The sequence below is a fragment of the Aquarana catesbeiana genome, linkage group LG07 (assembly GCF_042186555.1).
Source record: "Aquarana catesbeiana isolate 2022-GZ linkage group LG07, ASM4218655v1, whole genome shotgun sequence".
Taxonomy (NCBI): domain Eukaryota; kingdom Metazoa; phylum Chordata; class Amphibia; order Anura; family Ranidae; genus Aquarana; species Aquarana catesbeiana.
In genome coordinates, this window is record NC_133330.1 from 88,469,968 (window position 1) to 88,496,906 (window position 26,939).

At 43.2% G+C, this 26,939-nt stretch overlaps 1 protein-coding gene and 1 long non-coding RNA gene across 3 annotated transcripts in view; one reads left to right on the forward strand and one right to left on the reverse strand.

The window, feature by feature from the left end:
* STAB1 (stabilin 1) overlaps positions 1-26,939 on the reverse strand; it is a 508,133-nt gene that overhangs the window by 301,621 nt on the left and 179,573 nt on the right. For both annotated transcript variants that reach the window (XM_073592448.1, XM_073592449.1), the window contains 2 exons: positions 12,580-12,691; positions 7,208-7,394 (listed from right to left, as the gene is read on the reverse strand). In XM_073592448.1, the coding sequence (XP_073448549.1) occupies positions 7,208-7,394; positions 12,580-12,691 (299 nt within the window). The remainder of the gene's footprint in view (positions 1-7,207; positions 7,395-12,579; positions 12,692-26,939) is intronic.
* On the forward strand, positions 567-18,842 carry LOC141103154 (uncharacterized). Its single transcript, XR_012235256.1, has 3 exons — positions 567-645; positions 10,639-10,785; positions 17,891-18,842. It is a non-coding gene; the product is annotated as an uncharacterized lncRNA (long non-coding RNA).

Genomic DNA, 26,939 nt, shown 5'->3' on the forward strand with positions numbered 1-26,939 from the left:
GGAAGCTTTAGGGAAGTTTGTCTGTAGTAAAGGCACCTTGACAACTAGGTAATCCTAGGAGCCTGAAAATGTAATAAAAGCCTTCAAAAACTTTTTTTCTTCATTATCCACTTTTTTTCTTACCAATTGCCACTGGACTGATCCAACCCCCAAAAGCTCCTGCCGCCATGTCAGTATTGATGCGGAGGGAAGGAAAACCATATTACGCCGTACATTGCCCCCTCCAATTCACAGCAGGGTTGTGTGTATAGGAAGTCTGCGCCGTCCACGCCGTCCCGCCTCCTCCTCGTCCGTCTGTGACGAGGAGTAGACGGAGCTTTGTTACAGTGGCTGTGTGTATAGGAAGTCTGCGCCGTCCACGCTGCCCCACCTCCTCCTTGTCCGTCCGTGACGAGGAGGAGGCGGAGCTTTGTTACAGTGGACGGGTGGACTTCCTATACACACGGCCACTGTAACAAAGCTCCACCTCCTCCTCTTCATGGACGGACGAGGAGGAGGCGGGACGACGTGGACAGCACAGGCTTTCTATACACACAGCCACTGTAACAAAGCTCTGCCTCCTCCTCGTCACGGACGGACGAGAAGGAGGCGGGACGGCATAGACTTCCTATACACACAGCCCTGCTGTGAATCGGAGGGGACAATGTACAGCGTAATATGGCTTTCCTTCCCCCCGCATCAATACTGACATGGTGGCAGATAACCTGACTCGAGTAAAAGCCGAGGGGGGCATTTTCAGCACAAAAAAGGTGCTGAAAAACTTGGCTTATACTCAAGTATATACGGTAATAAGAATAAAATGATAGTAATTAAATGTGGATATCTACTAGAATAACAATTTTAAGTAGTATAATTGTATCTTTCAAACTGCCTAAAAACACAATGAACACACATAAACATGTTATTCTCACAGTTACTACAAAACGTATAACTGTTTTTGTGTATAACTTCTGCGAGTACAGTGTTTATTTTCTCTACTTAAGCTGGATTGTGCAAAATCTGGTGCAGCCCTGCATAGAAACTAATCCGCTTCCAGGTTTTATTGTCAAAGCTTAATTGAACAAGTTAGAAGTGGATTGGCTACCATGCACAGCTCACCAGAATATAAGTGCTCCAATTTTAGTAAATCTTCCCCAATGTGTTGTAAAAGCCACTTAAATTATATAATGTAATTAAGAACAGCAATATAAACCGCTACCTACCTATAAACTATATCAATTCACAACATTGTCCCCAACATGTTCCAGCTGTGCAATCCCCTTCACAATGTGTGTGAATCTTTTTGTGTGAAACAACAGCCTTCTGCGTCTGTCAAAACTCCCCCTCAGAGGGGTCCACCTTATTTGGTGGACCTCATACTTAAATAAGGTCTGTAGCACTTTATACCCCAAAGGGTTTTTAATTTTTGATATAGTACCCAGTACTGTATATCTTTTTGTTTGCAACAGTTTTTCATGCTAATATTGGTGCATAATTGTTAGTGAATTACTTAGAGCTATTCTGGACACTAATATATACTAATATTTTTTAGCAATGGGTCCACTCAGCTCTGTGGATATTTTGTGTCGCTATTTTGTGTGGTTTGCATGCCACCTGATATGAGTCTCTTGGGACAATTATGACAACTGTTTTGAAATGACATGCAACAGAGAAGGAAGAAAATTGTATATATTAGGTTAGTAAATATTAATAGACATGTGCACACTGAAATATTTCATTTCGGAATTTCGTTTTCGTCCGAAAAATAAATTTATTTAGTTACTCCCGAAATTTGTTTTTATTTATTTCGTTTTTTCGTTAAAAATTGCATTCGTCTGAAAATCCAAATTAATTAAGGTCGAATCTGTCATTGAAGGCTTACGGTGTCTGTCGAATGTTCTAAGAAGATTCGACGGAGCAGCTAAACTGTACGACGCCGCAATCGTACATTTCCGGTTGAATTTTCCGCCTACAAGCTAGCTGTAGTAGAATTCTAATGTTGTATGACTAGTAATAATTATATTTATTAATTATTTTACTAGTCAACCAACATTAGAATTTTTCTATAGCCTATGGGCGGATGCATTCGACCGGAAATGTACGATTGCAGCGTCGCACAGTTTAGCTGCTCCGTCGAATCTTCTTAGAACTTTCGACAGACACCATAAGCCAAAGATTCGACGGTTGTATGTTTTTCGTTGCTTTGTCGAATCTTCGTCGTTCATGTTGACTCTACCCCAACAGTCAGCCAACTTTCACAATCTCCAAGTGCAATGGCGGGCGCAGCATCCGACGCTGTGTCAGATATTGATATGGCATTATAATATAGAATCTATAATAATAAATCCCCCCCCCCCCCCCCCCATAACACGGGCAGCTTCTGAGGCTATCACAACACTAGCAACACTAGTATCACTATCAAGTACACAACACTAACACAATAGCAGCAGATTATTATGAAAAAGTTAAGTTGAACTGTAGCTTGCTTCACTATTGTTCTGCTGCTGTGCTTTATGCTTAATTGCTAAATAATTCAGGTTCTCTGACAAACGGACCAGCTATGATTGACTGTCTTCTGAAATGATTCGGTGTGTGTGTCTCTCTCTGCTAGCAAATTGTAAGTGAAAGTAAGTTGGCTGTACGTGTGTACTTAGTTCTAGCTATTTTACTGCTCCTCCTCTTTGGTTACAATCAGCCAATAACATTCATCATCATCATTATTTTTATTTTACTTCCCCCACCCAATTCCAGCAGCGATCTTTTCTCTCTCTGTCGTTCTTTTCTCTCTCTAAGTCGAATAATCTTGGACTAATAGAGTTAAGGTTAGGCACATTCGATCACAGGTTCGATAGACACAGATTGTTATTGTCATCATCATGTCGAATCTTCTATCTACATCAAACTGTTGTCGCAACGAAAATAAAGCATTTGTTTATGTCGGATCTTTCGGTTTTCGTATTCTGCACTTTCGTTATCATTTGTTGAAACGATAACGAAAATACCTGAAATTCGGACGAAAATCCATTCGGATGAAAACGAATGCACATGTCTAAGTATTGATAAAATTTATAAGGAGATTTGAGGGCATAGTAGTTCCCAATATTTCCCCGCTCTGTTTTAAGACTTGCAGTTTACGAGCACATAAGGAAACACAGGCAGCACTTTACTTATGGTTGTAGCAATGTACTGAGCAAATAAGGCACTGGCGCTTTTTATTTGGTATTTTGGGTAATCAAATTTAATAAGTGATTTTATATAATTTATAGGTCGGAAGCTGTTTATAGTGCTGCACTTAGTTACATTATATAATACTACAAAATGTTCACTGCAAATAAGGTGTGTAGGAATTCTTCCTTAAACTGGAGTATCCCAAGCTAAATTTTGTGCGTTTTTCATTGGGCTACAGCAAGCCGTAGCTTTTTTTAATATGTTCTGTGCTCTGTAGGTCTCTCCTAAGCTCATTGGTTAATTCTGCCTGCTGCTGTTGAGTTGTCTCCAGTGGTTAGTGTAAGGCTCTATTCGCATTAGCGCATCTCCAAAGTCACACGATTTCCAGTGTGACTTTGGAGCATGACTTTGATGCAACTTTTGGTGCGACTTTGATGAGACTTTACATTTTCTGGACAAAAGACACATCAAAAGTCATTAAGTTGCACCGATTTAAATGGGTGCCTTTGAAAAGAATGGGTTGCGACTTGTCATGCGACTTTGATGTCCAAAGTCGCATGACAAAGTGAGAATGGAGCCTGAGAGATAAACAATGTATGAGTTATGAATATTATCTGCCTTATCACTGAAGGTTTTGGTCCAGTGGTGTGGGCTGAGGGAAAGGGATAAAATATATGGAGAAACCTTTTAGAAGAGTCCTTTCTTCTTGGGCTGCTGCTGGGGGAGGATGTCACTGTGAAGAAGTATTTTCTTCTTGGGCCTTCCTCTAGCTGGGAGCTTGTGCTAAGGCCTAAATGAATCTAAGCTGCCTTCCTGGAGGATATATTCAGAAAGAGCTAGACTGAGAGATGGCTACCTATATGGAGCACCTGTAAAAAAGAGTCTGGAATGTATGTATGGAGCACATTTAGAAGAGTTTTGCTATGTTGAAGAGTGTCCTGGAGAGCTTGGGAGAAGCTGCTCTACATTTTACTGCTCAACATTTGAAAGCTAAACTCATATTTTGTAAAAATGGCCCATGCAGACAAGAAGCCCTAGCTGGTTAAAATGAACTGTGCAATTTTTCAAAATATTGTTTAAAGTGATTGTAAAGTACTTTTTTTCATAGATGTAGTGCTACCCCCGCAGGAGCAGCTGGTGAATATGGGGATCTCCCACACTGCACAGCCAGGCACATACATTTTCCACTCACTGTTAAAACAAAAATCAGTCCTTGCAGCCTTGTTTTTTTTCTTATTTAGGGGAATTAAACTTGGATGGAGTAAGGGTTCTTATGGGATGCCCACTTGATTAGCAAACAAATCTTCAGGAACACAAACTATATACATCCAGTATATACAAACTTCTCTTCTACCTCCAGCACAGACTGGCTTGTAGAACTACATCTCCCAGGACCAGCAAGCACTGACAGTTTGATTCAACACAATCTCAGTCAGATCCAAGTGAATTCCCTTTGCAGGCAGGGATCGCAGGCCCCTTTAGTAATGTAGCAAAAACAGAGGTCTTTGGTGCTTAGCTGTCCTATTCCTGTGTCTATTGCTCCCAGTACCACCTCTTCATACACTGCCAGCCCGCCTGGCTGCAGCTCCCCCTTTCACTAGCCCTCCTGGATAAGACTCCACAGTCCCCCCAGACTGACTGTGCATCCATCCCAGACTGCTTGTACACAATCCCTTCAGGCATGCCTCTCAGTTCTCTGACTATAACATTTCCCAGCCCTCCTGACTGTTTTCCTCCCTGGATATTTGCTCGGCAGTGTTCTCCTGCTGTCCTCTCCATGCTCCCGTCCCTCCTGGTCAGGATCCCCCTGTGTGTCATGAAGAGGGGTTCCTTTCCTGCACCCGAGCCCAGGCCTGAGTTCACCCCCCCCCCCCGACTAGGGGGTTACTGTCAAAGGCCTCCGAAAGCCTAAAATCCCATCTCCTTCTTCCACCTGAACTCCCACTGCCCCAGCTAGGCTGACCATGAGTATTTTAGGGGGCCTGCCCCCTGCCAACCCATCTGTTGGGGATTGGCCAGGGCCCTCAGAACACTCCAGCCAGCTCCTCCTAGACCCCTCCAAACGGCTTCTCCAAGTTTCCAGCAAGCAGTGAGGAGTCACCAGAGATGCTTCTGCTGAATCATCCAGCCTGAGTTACTCATACCTGACCAAGAAAAAAACAAAGGCTTGGCTACCAGCCAAGCCTGAATTTACCTCACACTAACAAAAATCCTATCCTTAGCACTCTAGCCACGCTAGGGGGTGCTACATAAATAACAAACATGATATAATTACCTGGAATTGCACAGTGTGCACAGAGTGGCCTTAATCCTCCTCTTCTCAGGTCACCTGCTGGTGCTCCTGACTCCAACAAAGGAAGCCACTCCCTTTTGTGACACACCTGCGGGCTCGAGCCCAAGCTTCGCTGCCTGCGTTCAAAGACACAGACAGCGTAGCTTTGCCCCGCTCCCTCGTCACAGGATTTGAATGACAGCAAAGTCTGACCGCTGCCTCAGCAAAGCCTGTGAGAGTGGGAGAGAGCTGCTAAAGACAGGCACAGTGCTGGATTGAGTGAAGACTCAGGTAAGCATGGGGGGGCATTACCTAAACATTTTTTTACTTTAATGCAGGAAATGCATTAGGGTAAAAAAAGTTTGGGCTTTAGAAGCGGCACAGTGGTGTAGTGGGTAGCACTCTCGCCTAGCAGTAAGAAGGGAGAAGGGTTGCTGGTTCGAATCCCAACCACAACACCATCTGCCTGGAGTTTGCATGTTCTCCCTGTGCCTGTGTGGGTTTCCTCCAGGTACTCCAGTTTCCTCCCACACTCCAAAGACATGCTGGTAGGTTCATTGGATTCTGTCTAAATTGTCCCTAGTATGTATGAATGTGAGTTAGGGACCTTAGATTGTAAGCTCCTTGAGGGTAGGGACTGATGTGAATGTACAATGTATATGTAAAGCACTGCGTAAATTGATGGCGCTATATAAGTACCTGAAATAAATAAAAAAATAAAATTTAATGTAATTGTCATAATTGTAGGCACCCCTCAAAGCCTGTACTCCCCCTGCTGGTTACATGCCCCACCTCCTGGTTAGGTTACTTGATACGCCAAACGTTGGACACTCACCCCCAGCATTACAGAAATACAGTAAGTGTGCTTCCTTTCTGTTAAACAATGCATATGTAGTGCTTTCTCTCTCCACCTATTGCAGCAACTGCTGAGCTCAGCTTTGCTGGGGTGGAGAAAGAGAGAGCGCACTACTCATGTCCAGCTTTTCAACAAGAAAATGTGCCTTTAAGATACCTGTGAATGCTTGCGTAAGGGCCAAGGGCCAATTACTATTAGAAGGCTTCTCTCAAAGGGCCAATTACTATTGGAATCCTGATAGTGAAAGGAAACCAACAATTTTGCTGCTACCTGAAGGTCTTAGATATTTTGCTATTTTTGTCTATCTCTACCCCTCTTTTAGTGACTTTATTGAGTGAATATGCTATAAACACTCAACTGATAGTTTTACTTTTATATTTTGCCAATGATCCACCCTAAGATATGTCAGCCTACTGCACTACTGTGGGGGTCATTCCCCACTGCCCCCAGAGGAGGAGTGCTACAGATGTAAAAGGTTATGGATGACAGAAGCATTTTGTGGGATGCTGAAAAAAAAAAGGATCTAAGGAGGACAGAAATCTTTTATCAAGCAATAATTTTCAGGATTATGACTAAAATAACTGCACACAACTAGCTGTGAAACATGTTTTCAAAGACATTTCATATTATGGGCATCCTTCATCAAAATGTTTGAAACAGGGGTGGTCTGTCATGGCTTTGGCAACTGGTATGTTTCAGTTTTTTTTAAAGCAGGGTTGAGGGTGAAGGAGGCAACAGAGACAGTTCTTATTTCAAACACTGGTAAATCCAACACCCAGTTTAGGGGCTGTATCCTAGTGTCAAAACAAAGTGGAACATAAATTGGTCCTTAGCATCTGCAGGCCAAAAGGTCCTTACTGCATATTAAGAGATCATAAAATAGAAAACGTTTAGATTTTGGATACGTCCTTCAACAACAATACACATATTACCTGGTAGTGTTATCAGTAGATACACAGACTGCATTTAAATGGCAAAATTGTGTCGCATTTAATGATCTGCATGGCTCAGAATGCTGGTCACAGAATTCTCCCACATAACCATCTTTGCATCTTCCACCCTGGCACACCCCTCTACTTCCTGGGCGGTTATCACATGTTCCGTGCATGCACCTGCAATCTGATTGCACCCACAAAGAAAATAAGGCATTAGGTACTAACAAACAATATGGACATTACATTTTAACTCCAGAATAAATTATTTCCATTGTAAATAAGAGCTGTAAGTATTAGATGATCTGTCAACTTTTTAGTTGCCACTGCGGGCCATTTGGTAGATGTCTCCTCACTTTCTGTCTATTTGACCACTATCAGATAGAAAAGGATGTGAGGGAAATCACTTTCTACCAATTTCCTAATAGATGGGTATCAGAGAGAACAAGAAGTAAAGAAGGCTGCAAAAAACCAAACATTCTAGTAGTAAGTGGAAGGTTTACAACCCCCGTTGTCAGGATTTTATTTGCACTTGTGTAACCATAATGCCTCGTACACACGAACGGACTTTCCAGCAGACTTGGTCCGACGGTCTTTCCGACGGACTTTCGCCGGAGTTACGGCGGACTTTCAGAATGAACTGACTTGCCCACACATGGACAAGTCCGTTCATTTTGAACGTGACTCAGGTACGACGGGACTAGAAAAGGAAGTCAATCTCGCCGCTTTTATCGGCCAGATTGACACCTTGTGAGCCCCGTTGTGGGGCATACCAGACCCTTAAGTCTGGTATGGATTTTAAAGGGAACCCCCTACGCCGAAAAAACGGCGAGGGGTCGCCCCTAGAATCCATACCAGACCCCGATCCGAGCACGCAGCCCAGTCGGTCAGGAAAGGGGGTGGGGACGAGCGAGCGCCCCCCACCTCCTGAACTGTGGCAGGCCGCATGCCCTCAACATGGGTGGGTGGGTGCTTTGGGGGAGGGGGCGCCCTGCGGGGCCCCCCACCACAAAGCACCTTGTCCCCATGTTGATGAGGACAAGGGCCTCTTCCCGACAACCCTGGCCGTTGGTTGTCGGGGTCTGCGGGCGGGGGGCTTATCGGAATCCGGGAGCCCCCTATAATAAGAGGGCCCCTAGATCCCGGCCCCCCACCCTATGTGAATGAGTATGGGGTACATGGTACCCCTACCCATTTACCTAGGGAAAAAGTGTCAATAATAAAACACACTACACAGGTTTTTAAAGTAATTTATTAGACAGCTCCGGGGGGGGGGCTTCTTCCGGCTTCGGGGGTCTTCTTCCGACTTCGGGGGTCCCTCCGGTTCCTCTTCTCCCGGCATCCAATTGGTTCTTCTCCGCTCTCTCTGGCCTCTTCTCCCGGTGTTCCAGTTCTTCTGCCGGCTCCTCCGCTGTCTTCATGCTGCTCTTTTGCCAGCGGAGGCCCGGACTTCTGGGCTTCTTGGCTTCTTCCTTCTCTGAGCGCTCCAATGTGACTTATATAGGCGGAGACCTCACCCCCTTATGCCGTCACAGTCCCTGGGCATGCTGGGAATGTGACGGCATAAGGGGGCGTGGTCAACGACCATGCCCCCTAAAATTACTTTAAAAACCTGTGTAGTGTGTTTTATTATTGACACTTTTTCCCTAGGTAAATGGGTAGGGGTACCATGTACCCCATACTCATTCACATAGGGTGGGGGCCGGGATCTGGGGGCCCTCTTATTATAGGGGGCTCCTGGATTCCAATAAGCCCCCTGCAGACCCCGACAACCAACGGCCAGGGTTGTCGGGAAGAGGCCCTTGTCCTCATCAACATGGGGACAAGGTGCTTTGTGGTGGGGGGGCCCCGCAGGGCGCCCCCTCCCGTAAAGCACTCACCCCCCCATGTTGAGGGCATGCGGCCTGGCACAGTTCAGGAGGGGGGGGGGCGCCCGCTCGTCCCCACCCCCTTTCCTGACCGACCGGGCTGCATGCTCGGATTGGGGTCTGGTATGGATTCTAGGGGTGACCCCACCCCGTTTTTTCGGCGTAGGGGGTTCCCTTTAAAATCCATACCAGACCTAAGGGCCTGGTATGCCCCGCGCTCGCCGCAACAGGAAAATTTGTTTTTCCTATTGCAGCGAGCACGAGATGCAATACCCTGCCCTTGCGTCGTATCTGGTCCGTCGGACCAGCATACAGACGAACGGCTTTCCGTCGGACCAGCATACAGACGAACAGGCTTTCCGTCAGGAACTGAGTCCGATGGAAAGATTTAAAACATGTTTCAAATCTAGGTCCGGCAGACTTAGGGGAAACAAAAAAGAACAAAACAAAAACAAAGTTTTAATACTGTGAAATAGGTTTAGAACCCCTGTAAGTGTTTCATTTCTATATGTGTACTCATGAGGCAGACACCCCCTAAAAAGTGTGTACCATGTAACATGGTCTAAACAGTGAAGTTATTTTTTAAATACTGTTTATTTATCACCTTCGAAGAAAAAGTCAATTACTTGACAACTTCAGATTGCATGTTGTATGTTTAATATTAATTAAAAAAAAGCTAATTGCTGCAATGCTAATACTAAAATGTACATGCAGCGTTTTATTCTGATGCAGGCCACCACTATGGAGGACCTCACTAGTTTTAGAGAGATTAGTGAGTCTTTTGCCAGCTGACTTCATCCCCTCTATAATGGCTGTCCGGTAAAGGTGAAGTTTATCCATATCCCCCTTATCATTTGGGTCCCACTGAGGGTCTGTTCGTGGATAATGGTCCCCAAGCCAACCCGGTGGGTCCCATTGATTTTTTCCTAATTCTTCCATATACTTCTGCGCTGGTTGATTAATTCTGTGTCTCTCCTCAGTTTTAAAAAGGGTCAATAAAAGTTGCTGACAGTCTGACCAAATAGGGTTATGAGTCTTCCAGTTCAGTAAATCTGTTGTGGTAAAAGGGGTGTAAACTAGAGTCCGATGTACCCCCACCGCCTGTTCCCTTAGGGGCATTTGCAGAGGTATGTGGAAAGACAGGGCAAGGGTCTGGCCATTTGCATCGGGATTTCTCGGAGTGGAAGTGGGCACTTGATTAGGGGGCCCATTGGCTACTACTGAGTTCCCTATTTCTGTCCTGCCTATATCCAGAGTGTTACGGTTAGGAGTATTAATATGAGTATGTTTACTGAGATTAGGCATTGACAAACTTGCTGAACCTAATGCAGGTGGACAACAACTTGAGTCCTCCTGTCTACTGGACGGGGCATTTGGACATGGCTCTGACCTGTATCTGTCTGAGGCTCATTCCTCTACATATGGGGGGGGGGGGTGGCTGATCTGTCTCTTCGGGTTGAGAATATATGTGTTTTGTCTTTTTAGTCTGTGAGTCTGTGGTACTACTCTTGTCATAACCATAATTCTGCACTGTTCCTCTTTTGCGGCTTGTATCCACTGCAGGTCTTTATCTCCCATTTGTCCGAGGGATGCACAATCATCTGGATGGACGTTCCTCCTAGCTGAATGACTGACTGAGGATTTGTCCGAGGGATGCACAATCATCCGGATGAACATTCCTCCTGAAAGGTGCATCTTAGTCATGTTTCTGTGAGTCTGACATAATATTCTCAAATAATCGGTCAATGGTCTCTAAGTCACAGGTTCCCTGGGGAGGGAACCGCGTTCCATAGGGAACAATCTTTCTCACACAATGCTACCAATTTTTCAGGACTAAGTTTTAAATTGCAGTTCTTAGAAAATCCCTTCCTGAAATTGGAGATCATGGACTGTAGGGGAGATTCAACACTATGTTTCCCACCCATACTCGTAACCTAGAGACACCAAGACCAACACAGAAGGTAGGGTAAACGATGAGAATTCAGTAAGGGGTCTGAATACTCGACACAGGTGGGGACAAATTACTGACTGACTGACAATTCATCCGAAAGATGCACAATCATCTGGAGGGACGTTCCTCTCAGAAGGTGATCAGGCTTCCCTTCTCTCGATCTGACGAGAGGCTGGCTGGCTGTCTGACTGTTATCCAAAATCAAAAGTAAAAAGACTCTCACCTGTTCCCGTTGGAGCTCCAGCTATCTATTTCTCAGGTTCCCAGGTCCTTTTGATGCTACCAAGGTCGTCCACAGCAGGCCCCCAAATGGGACACAGCGCAGTCTCCTAGATAACAGTTCTAGAAGGCGCATTTGAGGCTACAATATAGCCTACAAGGCTGGCCTCTCAGACCACTCCTTGTAGGTCTGGTGGAAAAACAGTGCCACCGGCCTCAACAGGTCACACCGATAATCCCCCCCACGGCCAAATGCACCAAATGAAGTAGTAGGCAGAATATCAGTAAATGACTTTGCTAGACACAGGACTCGTTTAAGGGAGTTTTATTTCACTTTTATTCCACTGGCCAAAGTGGACACCTGACCCGACTCTCGTCTGGATGCCAAGTGTGTCAATTACAGCTTACACAGTGTACATATAATTTCCGTAATTGCGTCACAAGCGAATATTTCCGTTATACAAACATTTAACTTTTTAAAAGTCAACCTACGTTTTAGATACAAGACAAGTTCTGCAAAACATATATTTTAAACCTTATGCAAAACTTCAGTTTTTCTGCAAGCTTTTGCACAGGAAGACAAACATAACGGGTATCTGAGATGGGAAGGGGAAGTAAGTGAGTTCTGTGTCTCACCGCAGCCTGTCACAAGTAGTTTCAAAATGAAATGTAAGGAAAAATTATTCTTAGCTGAAATTCTAAATCAGTCTTACTATGCACATAACTATGGCCACATAAACTGACCCTCATTGCCACTTCACCATGAACGCATGCACATTATAACACCAACTCAGATTTGGGAAATTTCAGTTCTACATCCTAACAAGTATCTAATATAACATTTAATAACCCAAAAATTAATGTAAACATAATACCCTCATTTTGAATCACATCATCAGCAAAGACTAAAAAGTTGTTATAATCCCTGTCTTATTTTTTGTTATGTGACCTATTTGGTGAATAGCAGAATAAAGAATTGGAAGAGGTTGATTTAGTGTTATTAATCAGGATTCCTATAAAATGCAAATTTGTTTGTCAAGCTCCATACTTTTTAGAAATGCACTATGATCAGAGCTAAATAATTATGGCAATGTATTTCTGCTGGCTGTGATCCAACAAAGAACTGCTACAGTCAAGTGATTATTTCATGCTTTATTCTGTATTTCTATACTACTTTGGGGAAATGAGCCAAACAACACCAATCGTTTGCAGAGGAGTGATTTGCATTGGCTGACAAGGAGCAGTACAGATAAAAAAAACTTTTTTAAAGACACTTTGTATTTGTTCAAAATAACAAACAGCTCAACAAACTTTTAGAGTCACATTTCTCTCACCTTCTTCGCATTCATCTCCATGCTTATTGGGATCAGAACAGATATGGCAAGCAATTCCTTTATATTTCTCAAAGCATATACACTTCCCGCTCCCGCGAATGCCGTCACTGCACTGTATGGGATATGAAGCAGAACTCAATGTAATGGGCACTGTGTGCAGTAGTATTCTCCAGATTTCACAGAACATCATGCTTATAAGCAGTGGGGCAGTTCACAGGAATTCTTAGGGGTTTCATGGAAACATCTTAAAAATCTGCTAAATCTCCAAAATTGAAAATTAAACCTTATACCGTGTACACACTGTCGGATTTTCCGACCATGTGTATGCTCCATCGAACATTTGTTGTCGGACTTTCCGCCAACAAATGTTTGAAAGCAGGTTCTCAAATTTTCCGTCAACAAAACTTTGTTGACGGAAAGTCCGATTGTGTGTACACAAGTCCGTCGCACAAAAGTTCATGCATGCTCGGAATCAAGCAGAAGGAGCCGCACTGGCTATTGAACTTCATTTTTCTCGGCTCGTCGTACGATTTGTACGTCACCGCGTTCTCACGTTCGTAAACGTTGGCCTACATTTGTGTGACTGTGTGTATGCAAGACAAGTTTGAGCCAACAACCTTCGAACAAAAATCCACGGTTTTGTTGGCGGAAAGTCCGATCGTGTGTATGCGGCATTAAAGTGATATTGAAGTCTTGTTTTTTCATTTTTTATGTAACAAACATGTCATACTTACCTGCTCTGTGCAATGGTTTTGCACAGAGCAGCCGGAATCCTCCTCTTTTGTGGCCCCTGCTGGCCATTCTGGCTCCTTTTGCCTTCGAGTCCCTCCCCCTGTCCCCCAGCAAGCCGCTTTCTAGGGGGGTACTTATGCTGACTTGCTCCCGAGTCTCACTGTGTGCATCTATAGTCACAAACAGTGCAGCTCAGGCCCCGCCCCCTGCTCCCTTATCACTGGATTTGATTGACAGAAGCAGGAGCTAATGTCTCCTGCTGCTAGCAATCTGTCCTGTCAGAAGGGAGAGAGCAGAGAGAGAACCTTAGGCACAGCACTGGACTGAGAGACTGAGTTCGGGCTCCAGTGAGTATTTAGGAGAAGCTGGAGGAAGCACTGTACCTAAAGGTTTTTTTTACCTTAATGCAGAGAATGCATTAAAGCGGAGTTTCACCCAAAAATGGAACTTCCGCTTTAAGGGAAGGTGACCCCCTGACATGCCACACTTGGCATGTCATTATTTTGAGAGGGGAGCGGAAACCCTCTTTTTAGAGGGTTGAGCTCCCGCTTCCTCCCGGGGCACCGTGGTGCTGGAAGGAAGTTCACCTCTCCCCCCTTCCTCTCGGCAATCATCTGGGACATGTCACAGGTCCCAGAAGATTGCCCGGCTATTTGCAGCGTGGCTCGCACATGCTCAGTGTGTGCCTGGCTGTGAAGCCACAGCCGGGCGCCCACAGTGACAATGCCGGTGCCGCAGAGAAGAGGGGGAGACAAGTGGGGCTTCATTCCCCCGCATCGCTGGACTCTGGGACAGGTAAGTGTCCGATTATTAAGAGTCAGCAGCTGCATTATTTGTAGCTGCTGACTTTTATTTTATTTTTTTTTGGCGGAACTCCGCTTTAAGATTAAAAACAACATTTAGATTTTACTACCACTTTAAAGCTGAACTTTTTTTTAATAATACCTTTACCCTTGGGGCCCCTTACACCACAAGAGTTAAATGTTTGTTAAGTCCAGGTGTAGAGGAACAAGCTGTAATACCTACATTACCTCTCATTCCAGCAGGCTCCAATGCTTTTTCCCTCTCTCGTTCTGGGTTGGCCCTCGCTGTCCTCATATTTAATGCAGGATGGCTGGTCCTATTTTGCCTGTGACGGCATTAGATTGTGACTACCCGATAGAGCACCAAAGACAACCCCCTTTAGAGGAAGGGTTCTACAGACACTACCAGACTGAGTTTACAGCAAGTAATTACTGTTTATTTCTCTACATCAAAATTTGGAGGGGAACATAAGTACCACTATTACATACTGTGAGTAGGCAGGTTTTATACTGTAGAAGTGATCTACCTACTTGCTCACAGCGATCCCAGAATGTAAACTGAGCTCGAAATGCGCAGCTCAGCTTACAGCAGCCGACTCGATTCCTGTGTTCTGGAATAACTAGCTCCTGTGCATGTGCAGGACGGACATCATCCCGTGCCAGCCAATGAAGATGCCAATAAATTGGCACACCGGAGAAGATGCACGGGACAAGGTGAGTGAGTATTGATCCCCTTAGTTCTGCTTTAATGATTATTTAGCTCTTGCAGTGCGAGGGGTGCCCCACTGCAAGAGTAATGTTTTTTCCTCTGCTCGAGGTGAGGCATTGAGGTGTAAACAGAGAGCACACCATACCTGCCCAGGCCTTAAAGGACAACTGCAGCTTTGTGTTAGAAAACAATATTGTAATGAGCCTAGAAACTCTATTAATTCAGCAATAGTATATATATGTATATATATATATATATATATATATATATATATATATATATATACACACACTACATGATATACATTTTTTCCACATAAATTAAGATTTTCACGTGGTCTGTTTAACTTAAGTCAGTTGCTAAAATCAAACAAAATGGTGGTGCTTACATCATCAGCAAGTGACCATCCAGACTCCTGTAGAGGAATGAGCAAACAAGAAGTACTCTTCTGTATTTCACAGTCCCGGCATTCAATGCACCTGAGGAAACTCAGCCAACCAATTGGCTAACAGGTGGGTGGGGCAAACAGAAAAGGAGCCGATTTGTTGAACAGAATCTGGCTTTCCTACTGGCTATTGTCAGTTTCCCTGATGTGTGTTATGGCAGAGACGGGGTACCTCTCTCTCTTCTCCTCTGTCCTGCTGAGGTAGAATGGTGAGTATGTAAATGCTGCTAAATTTTATCAGCATGTCCACCAATCAACTCACAGATGGGCAGGTGCATTGAATGCTGGGAACGTACAGCACAAGGGAGTACTTTTTGTGCACTCACTGCTGCATAGGAGCCTAAATCCGGTCACTTAAATTTGGTGGGCAGTAAAAGCATCTGGTTGAGGCATGTTTTACTGCCCCCTCCCTTTAAAGAGGAAGTAAACCCTGATGGGTTTACTTCCTCTTTGTTTCCCTGCAAAGGTAAAGCATAATGGGCTACTATGCATCACATAGTAGCCCATTATGTGTCACTTACCTGACACAGGAGCCTGCGATGTCACCGCTGTCCCTTCTCCTATGAAGCGTCCATCTTATTTCCGGGTATCGCAGCTCCGGCGCTGTGATTGGCCGGAGCCACGATGACGTCACTCCCGTGCATGCGCGATGGTGCCGCCACTAACGACATGATTGCCGTTAGAGACGGCAGGATTGCCGTTAGAGACGGCACGCTCAGTGCGCCTGCACGCCGTTGTCTACCTGTCTTTTGGAAATATTGTTGTCTTCCATGTAGGTTTAGGAGATGTTTCTTGAAACCTACAGGTAAGCCTTAATCTAGGCTTACCTGTGGGTAACAGTGGTCTGTAAGGGTTTACAACCACTTTAATCTGCAAAGTCAGCTGATGGGTGTGTACACATGCTGCATCTGTGCCAGAAAATTATCTTCCCTGATGTGCTCCCATTCGCAACTTGCAAATGGGGCAGTCCTGCAAACCGATCACAGGTGGTTCTGGCACAGTGGTGGGACATTTACACAGTTGAAACATGTGTTGAGGAGGTGAATTATTGCCTCCTTACCACCCTGCAAATGCCTCTGAATAGAGATCCAACACTTTTTAAAGGCATGGCAGTAACAGCCGCATGTGTAAACATAGCCTAAATGATGATAAAAGCAGCAATCATTTTGGTTTACTTTTAAGTTCACCTCATCCACCTCACCAATCGCTCTCTGTCTGCTACTCCTCTCTGTCAAGCCCTCCACTGGCTTCCGCTCACCCAACAAATTAAATTCAAAATACTAACTACTTACAAAGCCTTCAACAACTCTGCCCCAGCTACATCACTGACCTAGTCTCAAAATGCCAACCTATTCGTTCTCTTCATTCTTCTCAAGACTCCTGCTCTGTAGCTCCCTCATCATTTCCTCCCATGCTCACCTCCAGGACTTTTCCAGAGCCTCTCCAATCCTATGGAACTCCTTACCACAAACTTGCCGAATATCTTCTACTCTATTAGCTTTTAGACGATCCCTGAAAACCCTCCTCTTCAGAGAAGCCTATCCTACCCACACCTAAAAACTGTATTTTCATTTTCTCCATCTGATCATCCCCCACATCCATTACCTTTTGTTCAACTTGACCCTCCCTTCTAGATTGTAAGCTCTAACGAGCAGAGCCCTCTGATTCCTCCTGTATTGAATTGTATTGTAACTGTACTGTCTGCCCTCATGTTGTAAAGCACTGCGCAAACTGTTGACGCTATATAAATCCTGTATTATAATAATAATAATACGTTTAAGTTAAAGTGGTTGTTACCTTTCAAATCCCTTTCACTGGCAGCCCCTCTGTTTTATCCAGGGATAATGCACTGTATAAGTGTTTTTTTTATTAACAAAGCCTCTAAATACCTTTTTTGCAGGTACATTCAGGCCGGTCACGTGACTCCAGGCCGCTCTGCTACTCCGATTCAGGTTTACAGTGGGAGGGGCCAAGATCTCCATCTGACGTCAGTCGGGGAGGTCACATGGTTGCTTGGCTCCTCCTGTTGTAGCCCTGGATCGGAGTAGCAGAGTAGCTGGCAGTCACGTGACCGGACTGAATGTAGCTGCAAAAAGGGTATTTAGAGGCTCTGTTTATAAAAAAAAAAAACTTATACAGTACATTATCCCTGGATAAAACAGGTGGGGCTGCCAGTGACAATTATGAAACTTGTTTTTTAACTACTGGTAGTGGCAGAAAGGGGGGGGGGGGGGGGCGAGACACAGACATGGAGCTGACAGGCTGAGAGGAGGGGGAGAGGAGGACAGAGGAGAGCTGAGGATGACGGAGACACGCAAACTGACCACAGTAGTCAGGGATCAGCAGCCATGATTTTCATAGTCAGGACACAGAGGGGGACGCAGGAAGTGGCAGGATCAGACAGGTTTTTTACAGCTTGAAGATGGGCAGGTTAGACAGCACAAGCACTGTGCTGTTTAACCTGCTATAACGGAACAGGAGATTACTTCTTTTTTTTTAGGGTTACAAACATTTTAAGAAAAATGTGTTTATATTGCTGATTTAAGAAGTGTGGCATGTTCATTACAATATTGATTTTTAACACAAAGGTGCAATTTTTTTTTCTTTTTTTTTTAAATACAGGTTTTGCTGCAGTGTACAGACCAATTTACAGAAGTCCTTTTTGTGGGTAATCTGGGATATCTCCGAAAAAAACACCTTCTTTAATACTGCAGCATTCTCATTGCCTCCAGAAAGATTGATGTAAAAAGTGGCAGTACACAAACATTTCTCACAGCGACCCATCAAATTGGAAGGAAGGAAGGGAAGAATGAATTACAGCATAGGCCTGAGGATGTACACTGCTATTGTCCACCTACTGACCCTGTGAGGTGCGTGTGTGCTGTGACTGCAATTGATTGCAGAGAAATAAAAAAAAAAAAAAAAAGCTGCAGTGTTTTGGAATGCATTAGGGACTCATGGTCTGATTTAATTTGATGTCTGAAATTTCTATTCAACCACTAAACTATTTCCCCAATTTTGTTTAAAAAAAAAAACAGCTACAGAAATCACCTGCAAGGCTGTAAACCGAGCCGTTATTGGACAGCTTGGTTTAAAGACAGTGATCTGAGCAGTTCTGTGTCATTTAATCTCTATGATGACCAATCATAAAAAATGTTTGATCCTTTTTACCTTTTTATAGTAAAAAATAAAATTGTGGTTGATAAATACTTATAAGGAAAAAATTACTGCGCTACTAGTGATAAAAAATAATGAGCTGCTAACACCAACAATAAGACTAATTGTAAATAGAGAATGTGATATAAAAGTGCAGCGCTACTAATGCGTGTATACCCCAGGTGTAAACTGGGGGAAAAGTAAACATGCACAACAGCAAAATATGCCGAATTGCATATAGTGCTAATGGCAAAAGCACTAAAGTGTTAGTGATAATATAAAACAGTGCTCTGAACAATAAATCCAGTGCACACAAAAGTAACCTTAATCAATTGGCACCAAAAGATCAGGTGACACCTTGTGAACAAAGTGATAAAATAAAAAACACACATGAACAATATATCAAAATTAAGTGTTACGTCAGTGAATGATTAAATCAACCTTATTACATAATAACACAATATAAAGTCCATCAATGATGAATGTCATGATGTACTCTTCAGGAATGACCTATGATGACATGAGTATCAAATGTTGATAGATTGCAGGAACATAGATGGTAATGTTCCAGTATTCCTAAAACACCCAGGACTCTGCTTCCATCACCCAGGGGAGGGGTAGGTACTCTTACCATAACACGTGGACACAAATGCCAGCGGGGGTGGGTCAAACAGGCATATATGGAAAACTGGTTCTCAAGCCACGATCTCCAATGGTTAAAAGGGCAGGAACACACACTCTCAGCGATGTGATGGACAGGCAAGACCGGAAGCAGGAAGGCGACCACGATCTCCTGATCTGTGCAGTATCTTTAAGGATTTCCTCCAGCAATGGATAAGTGGTGATCAATCATTAGATGTGGTGGCTGCATCAGTTTTCTATTCTAATGCAGTGTACACACGAGCAGACTTTTCGACCGGACTGGTCCAACGGACCGAGTCCGGCGGACAATCTTATCGTGTGTGGGCTTTACCAGACCTTCAGCGGACTTTTCCAGTTGAAAATCTGACGGACTTTAGATTTAAAACATGCTTCAAATCTTTCCGACCGACTCGAGTCCGGTCAAAAAATCCGCTCATCTGTATGCTAGTCCGACGGATGAAAACAGACGTTAGGGCAGCTATTGGCTACTGGCTATCAACTTCCTTATTTTAGTCCAGTCGTACGTCATCACGTACGGTTCCGTCGGACTTTGGTGTGATCGTGTGTAGGCAAGTCCGTAGATTAAAAAGTCCATCGGAAGTCCGTCAAAAGTCCGTCAGACCAGTCCGGTCGAAAAGTCCGCCCGTGTGTACGCGGCCTTAGGCCTTTTTCCTGGGTTTTCACCTGGAGATCTGGCCAGTAACACATCTCCTTCATACATCTGCTACCCAGCTTTCCTCATTTTTTGATAGAAGCATAGTCCTGGGTGTTTTAGGAATACTGGAACATTACCATCTATGTTCCTGAAATCTATCAACATTTGATACTCATGTCATTATAGGTAATTCCTGAGGAATACATCATGACATTCATCACTGATGGACTTTATATGGTTGATAAATACCACCAAAAGAAAGCTCTGTCTCAAAAAAAAAATGAAAAAAATCAAACATTTGGGTACAGTCAAAGGGCTCATTCAAACAGATGTACTACAGTATAATATCTGTCCAAGTGTTGTGGTTGCCCACTTAGGGATACACAAGTGTTTAATGTATACCCATGCAAGCAGTCCCATTCATGGACACGATGTCTGCATTTGGGGCTGTGCGCCTGCATTGCTGTCAAATTAGGAGCCGCAGCTGTGTCCTCAACTGGGAATGCCTGCATAGGGATGCATGAAACACTTGTGCATTCCCTTGCAAACAGACACAGCCCTTGCATTGGTGCAAGCTGTAGTATGTACACCCGTGTGAATGAGGCCAAACTATCACAGCACAAGAAAATCCATAAGAACAAGTGAAACCAATCAGTAAACAGCTGGGACTTAGTAGCAGATACTGCAGTCATGTTAAATTCAGAAAGTCTGCTTAGTTTACCATAATGTAGATCCTAACCCTAATTGGATAACTTTTATTTTGCTAAAGCACTTTTGTACAATAAACTATTGTCACATTTTTCAATGCTGCTGATCTGGTCTGGTAATTTTTTTTGACACTTTAAAGGTTGAATTACTAAAATTAGAGAGTTCAAAATCTGGTACAGCTCTGCAGAGAAACCAATCTGCTTCCGTATGTGAAAGCTTAACCACTTGGCACCCACCCGCAATGTACTGCGAGTGAGGGTCTACTGTAGGCAAAGGGACCTACTCATACGTCGCTTCCTACTTCCAAGTCTGGTGCACGCATGTGTAGTTGTACACAGCGGGAGCCTGTCAGCAAGTCCCGGCCAACGATTCACGGCCCGGACCTGCTGATCAGTTGTATGTAATCACAGCCCAGAACTCTGTATTGGTAAACAACAAAAGCTCTGTACAGAGGGAGCAATCTGTCAGTTGCTCATCCCTGCAAAGCAAGGAAGAGAAACTTAAATCTAGTAGTAAAAGCAGCACACATTACACATAGTTAGGCACACATTTAACCCCTTGTTTGCCCTAGATGTTAACCCCTGCCAGTGTCATTAGTGCAGTGACCACGTATCACTGATTGTTGTATTAATGTCACTGATGATGTCAGTTGAACCCGGCATTAGTGTGTCAGATTGCCCTGCCGCACTATCACAGTCCCATTATAAGTCACTAATCGCCGCCATTAGTTGTATAAAAAAAAAATCCAATCTATATACCATAGTTTGTAGGTGATATAACTTTTATGCAAACCAATTATTATACGCTTATTAGGATTTTCTTTTTTCTATCAATAGACATGTAGGAGAAAACATTTTGGCCAACATTTATAAAGAATTTTTTTGAAAAATGTTTAATGGATATGTTTTTTTTTTTTTTGCAGAAAGTAAAAAAAAATTTTTTTTCGTTTATATAGCAAAATATAAAAAACCCAGTGGTGATCAAATACCACCAAAAGAAAGCTCTATTTGTGTGAAGAAAATATATATACATTTAGTTTGGGTACAGAGTTGCATGATCTCACAATTACCAGTTAAAGTAGCGCAGTGCCGAATAGCAAAAAAAATTCCTGGTTTTAAAAGGGGTAAAATCTTCTGGAGCTCAAGTGGTTAACTGAACAAGTTGAAGTTAGATAGCCAAGCATTAGCAAGAAATTAGATTTTTTAGGTGTTGAGTCCTTCTCTCAGATTAAACTTACAAACACGTATAAATAAAAGCAATAATTTTATTACAACATCATGTTAAATTCATTGGGGTACAAACCCCTTAAAAACTAGTGGAATGGTAAAGAGCAACCACACGCAACTTTACAGTCCCCCAGAGAAGCACTCCCCATATGTTGTAAATAGATACATTTGGACATTAAGTTGTGAGACCAATAAAGAATGGAGTCTAATGCTCGTCAATGCATTATTGAGCACTGTGTAGAGACCAAGGAAAATGTGTTGTATAAAAGACATATGCACATTTATCAGTGAGGGGTGCAAACCACCCAACGCGTTTCACATTAGTTTCTTCAGAGACACGTGGGCTGCAGATGGACATGGTTGCTGAAAGAAAAAAATATACATCAAAGAGACAAACAAATCCATAATGAATGAAAAAAAAATAGGTAATATCAAGGAAAAACTCACATATAAAAAAAAACCCCAAAAAAGGGCGGGTGAAAACTGGTCTGGTAAATGACCTCAAAGTGTAGCCGTAAGCATTGAAGGCACCAGATGGAAAAAGTGTGAGATGGTTGTCCAGGATTGTGGCCAGGGGATCCAAAAAACACTGGCCAAAAAGGCGGCTGCAATGGCCTATTCATCCAGCAATATATAGGGAAGATGGCGCTCAGCTCCACCCCCTCATCGCGCCACCCCACCCTGCCCATGGTGTATTGACGCTGGTGTTCTGTCAAAAGAGCCAACTCGTCAAAATATCCAATTACGTCACTTCTGGTTACTCTCCAGTAGCAGTAATTACAGATTTCAACGACTTGGCTGCTTTCACACAACAACGGCACCGTCTTACGCGCCAGCGTGCAAGATCCTTTTTCCTCGGAATGGTTCAGAGAGGGACAGGGAGAGCTGTGAATTAACCCATATAGGTGATCTAACCAGAAGGTGGAACCTATTGCCATCTAGTGGCAGAAAAAAAAAAAGAACAACATATATTACATTTATGAAAATATTTTATTATATCTTTTCATGTGACAACACTGAAGAAATGTCACTACAATGTAAAGAAGTGAGTGAACAGCTTATATAACAGTGCAAATTTGCTGTCCCCTCAAAATAACTCAACAGCCATTAATGTCTAAACCACTGGCAACAAAAGTGAGTACACCCCTAAGTGAAAATATTCAAATTGTGCCCAATCGTGCCAATTGTGAAGAAATATTTGGCAAGGTCCGGAACTCCCAGACAACCCTCATTTTGGTTGTGTACGAAGTGCATTTGTTCACCCTCAGTCCCTTATTCCCCCATATAAATTTGAAAACCCTATTCTGGAACTTATGTAGATCCAGCATACAGATTGAGATAGGAAGTGTTCTGAACAAATATAGTAATCTTGACAAAAGATTCATCTTTATCCTATGAATTCTACCAAACCATGATGTAGGATTGCTATCCCATCATTGAAAATCTGCCATCATCTTTCTATCTAGAGGGGTGTAGTTTGCCTGATATAAAGTATCTAGGCCAGAACACATGTAATCTTAACTTCACTATGATGTGCGACAAGATCCTAATCAGTTCTGATGGCCACTTGATATCCGATTTGTTTTGGAAGCTTTCTGCTGCCAACATTATTCTCAATGCTACAAATGCCCATCCCAGCTCCTTGAAGAAAAACATACTATATGGCCAATATTGGAGATTAAAATGCAACTACAGTAGAGAGGAGGAGTTTTTGGTCCAAGCAAAATTACTTCAAAGATGCTTACTGCAGTATAGTAAGAAATTATTCAAAAAAGCATTTAGTAAGTGAAATCTCGTGACATATGCGCAGAAAAAACCTGATACTGACCATACCACCTGCCTTATTACTCGATTCTCCCAGCACCATACACAAATGACCACATTTTTTCAACAACATTGGCATTTGTTGAGAGATGATCCAGTATTTGCCAAATATATAGGCCATCAGCCTTAGGTTACCTACCATCGCACTAAGTTGTTAGGGGACCATTTGACCATAGCCATCTTCAGTCTAGGTCCCCTGCTATTCCTTGTATTCACCAATGTAGAGGCACTTTTGCGTGTGGGAGATACATTTTTGTAATTGGATCCGCACGGGAAGAAGCATTTCCCTTCCTAATGGACAGTCCTGGACCCCACGTTATGCAATAAATTGTCAGACAGTAGGGGTAGTCTACTAAATGAAGTGTTCTTGCAACCAAGAGGCCATTCTGGAAACTTATTAGAGATCATGTATATCTAATACATAATGGTAAGTCGCTATGTTGACCTATATCATAGCTTTAACTCTGATTTTATCAGGTTTTTTTTGCTTTGGAGCATGTTGAATGATCTCCAAGAGGAGGGGGACATAAATAAACGTTTCCTCCAACTGGAGACCAAATGGATCTTCCAGCTGAAGGCGACTAAGTTCCCTGTCATTAACGAAAATGTTAGTGTCAAACCCTTCCTATAGTAAATGCTTTCCCATTATCTGATCCATTTTTTTGGCAATAGGTTTCACCTTATGGTTAGATTGCATATATGGGTTGGTTCATGGCGAGGCGGCTCTCCCCATCCTTGTCCCTCTCTGAACCATTGCCGGAAAACAGGACCTTGCACACCAGCGCATCCACACTGGCGCTCGGGCTGCCCCCAGGCGGTGACGGAGAGTGAGCAGGTTCCCGTCTCTGGTCCCGCACATATATTTATATGCACATTATTTGCTGCCTTCCCTGGCCATATGGGATTCCCCTATAGCATCATTGCCCCCATACTATTCTACACAGGTCCCCTATTTCTGGATGAATAGGCCTTTGCAGCCTCCCTCTTGGGCACAGTTTTTGGATCCCCCGGCTGCAATCCTGGACACCATCTCACACTTTATTCCATTTGGTGCCTTCCACGCCTACGGCTACATTTCTCGAGGTCATATACCAGACTGGTTTTCACCCGCCCTGTTTTTCGGGGGTCTTTTTCTCTGTGATATTAATTTATGTGAATTTTTCCTTGATATTACCTATTTTTTCATTCATTATGATTGTCTCTTTGGTATATACTTTATACTATTATATGATATTTTTCTCTTTCAGCAACCATATCCAACGGCACACCACTCTGCGTTGGGTAGTTCGCACCCCTCACTGATACATGTGCATATGTCATTTATATTACACATTTCCTTGGTTGTCCCTACACCGTACTCAATAATGCATTGATGACCATTAGACTTCATTCTTTAATGGTCTCTCAACTTAATGTCCAAATGTTTCTATTTGCCACATATGGGGGGGTGCCTCTCTGGGGGCTGCAAAGTTGTGTGTGGTTGCTGTTTATCATTTCATTGTTTTTTAAGTTGTTTGTACCCCAATGAATTTTAACATGATGTTGTAATAAAATTATTGTTTTTATTTATACATGTGTTTGTAAATTTATTCTGAGAGAAGAACTCAATACTTAAAAAAAAAAAAAAATAATAATCCCATTTTCTCGCTTATGCTTGGTTTTCTATACACTTATCCAGGATGTGGTGTAGAACAATTCAATATTGATTTAAGCTGAAGTTAGGCCTCATGCACACGAGACGCTGTTAAACTTGCGTTCAGAGGCAGTTGGACACTTTTTTCAACTGCCCCTGAACCCATTCAATGTTATCCTATGTGTCCATGCACACAGTCTCGTTTTTTGGTGTTTTTAGGCAGTTGTGTTTAACCTCGTTTTTCCAGAAGCAAAAAAATGGGTTCAGAGTTTTCAACGTTTCAGATGCCAAACGGTACCGGCGTTTAGCTGCGTTTGCGTTTATAAGTGTTTTTAAAGGAACATTTTACAACCCGACTTTGGGGCCCCATATCTCAGGGCCACTTGGTGCTAGGATTTGGATATGTTGTAGTGCTAGGTCCGCTGTGTTTGCATACCAAATTTGGGGATCCTAGCACCAAGTGGTCCCGAGATATGGGGCACCAAAGTCAGGTTGGAAAATGTAATTCTCTGCTCTGCAGATGCTTCTAGACGCAAACGCGGTAAGACGCGGCTAAACGCGGCATGCAAACGTGGCAAAACGGCATTTCTAAATGCCGGTTTCAGCTTTTAAAAACATGTTCAGCAGAGTTTGCACCAGCGTCTCGTGTGCACAAGGCCTTAGAAGCCGATTGGCTACCATGCACAGCTGCACGAGATTTTAGTACATGAACCTGTTCCTGTCTACATGTACTCTTCTCCAGCATGTTATTGCTCGGAGTGGACCTTACTAATGGTGACAATGGCAGAACATGCTTGCATAGTGAGCGTCGGCCCATCATCTCCACAGAAAGTGAATGTGATGGGGTGACAGCACAGGAGATCAACTAGGCGACAGAGATAGAGCACTGATGGCTCGATTCACATATATAGAGATTTTACAGGGCATCTCATGTCAGCCGAGTGGGTCTGCTTCCTAAAGTCTGTATTGTGCAGTTTACATCCTCTGATAGGTATACCATATTCAAAAGCCAGGGATGGTCTGAATCTGGATGTGTGGCTGAGAGTAACCTTTTAAAACTTTTACATGAATACTTGACAATTTATAAATGTGGGAGAGATCATGAAAACTACAGTGGGGGTGTTCAAAAATGCATCAAAAATGCACCTCAATCACTAAAAACATGTTATAAAAAGGAATTCCCAGACCACCAGATTACTGACAAAAGTAAGTATGATAGACTCCATACTGCGCATACTGTATATCTGGATAAAAAAATTATGCCTTTATCAAGGAGGTGCTCTGTATGCCTTTTAAGCCATTACTTTAGGAGTGCTAACAAAAGGAGGCAGGAAGTGGGGAGAGCCGCAGTTCGCTGCTTCTGTCGGCAATTGTCCCCACCCCCCACACACAGGAAAAAAAAAAGAACACAAGGGACTATTACGGTACTAAAGATAGTTAGATATTAGTACAAAGGAATGGAGGGAAATAGTAGGATAAAAACTGTATTTTTAATAGAAAGCCATTTTTAAAAAAGATATATATATCTAAATATTACAATAATAATCACATATACAGTTGTGATACAGGACAGAGTAATGTATACAACCACATAAATTGCATCCAGTGATAACAGAGATTGCAAAAGTGACTTGGATTCTCGACCGGTTTCGCGGTATTCACCGCTTCCTCAGGAGAGTAAAGTCTATAATGTAGCATAGGAGACAGGTAATGAATATACAACAATTCACAGATGCATAGAATTTTTTAGTGTGGTAATTACAGCGCAATCATTAGATAATACAATAAACAATAAAGTACAAGTAGAATATAAAAAGGACAGGCTCA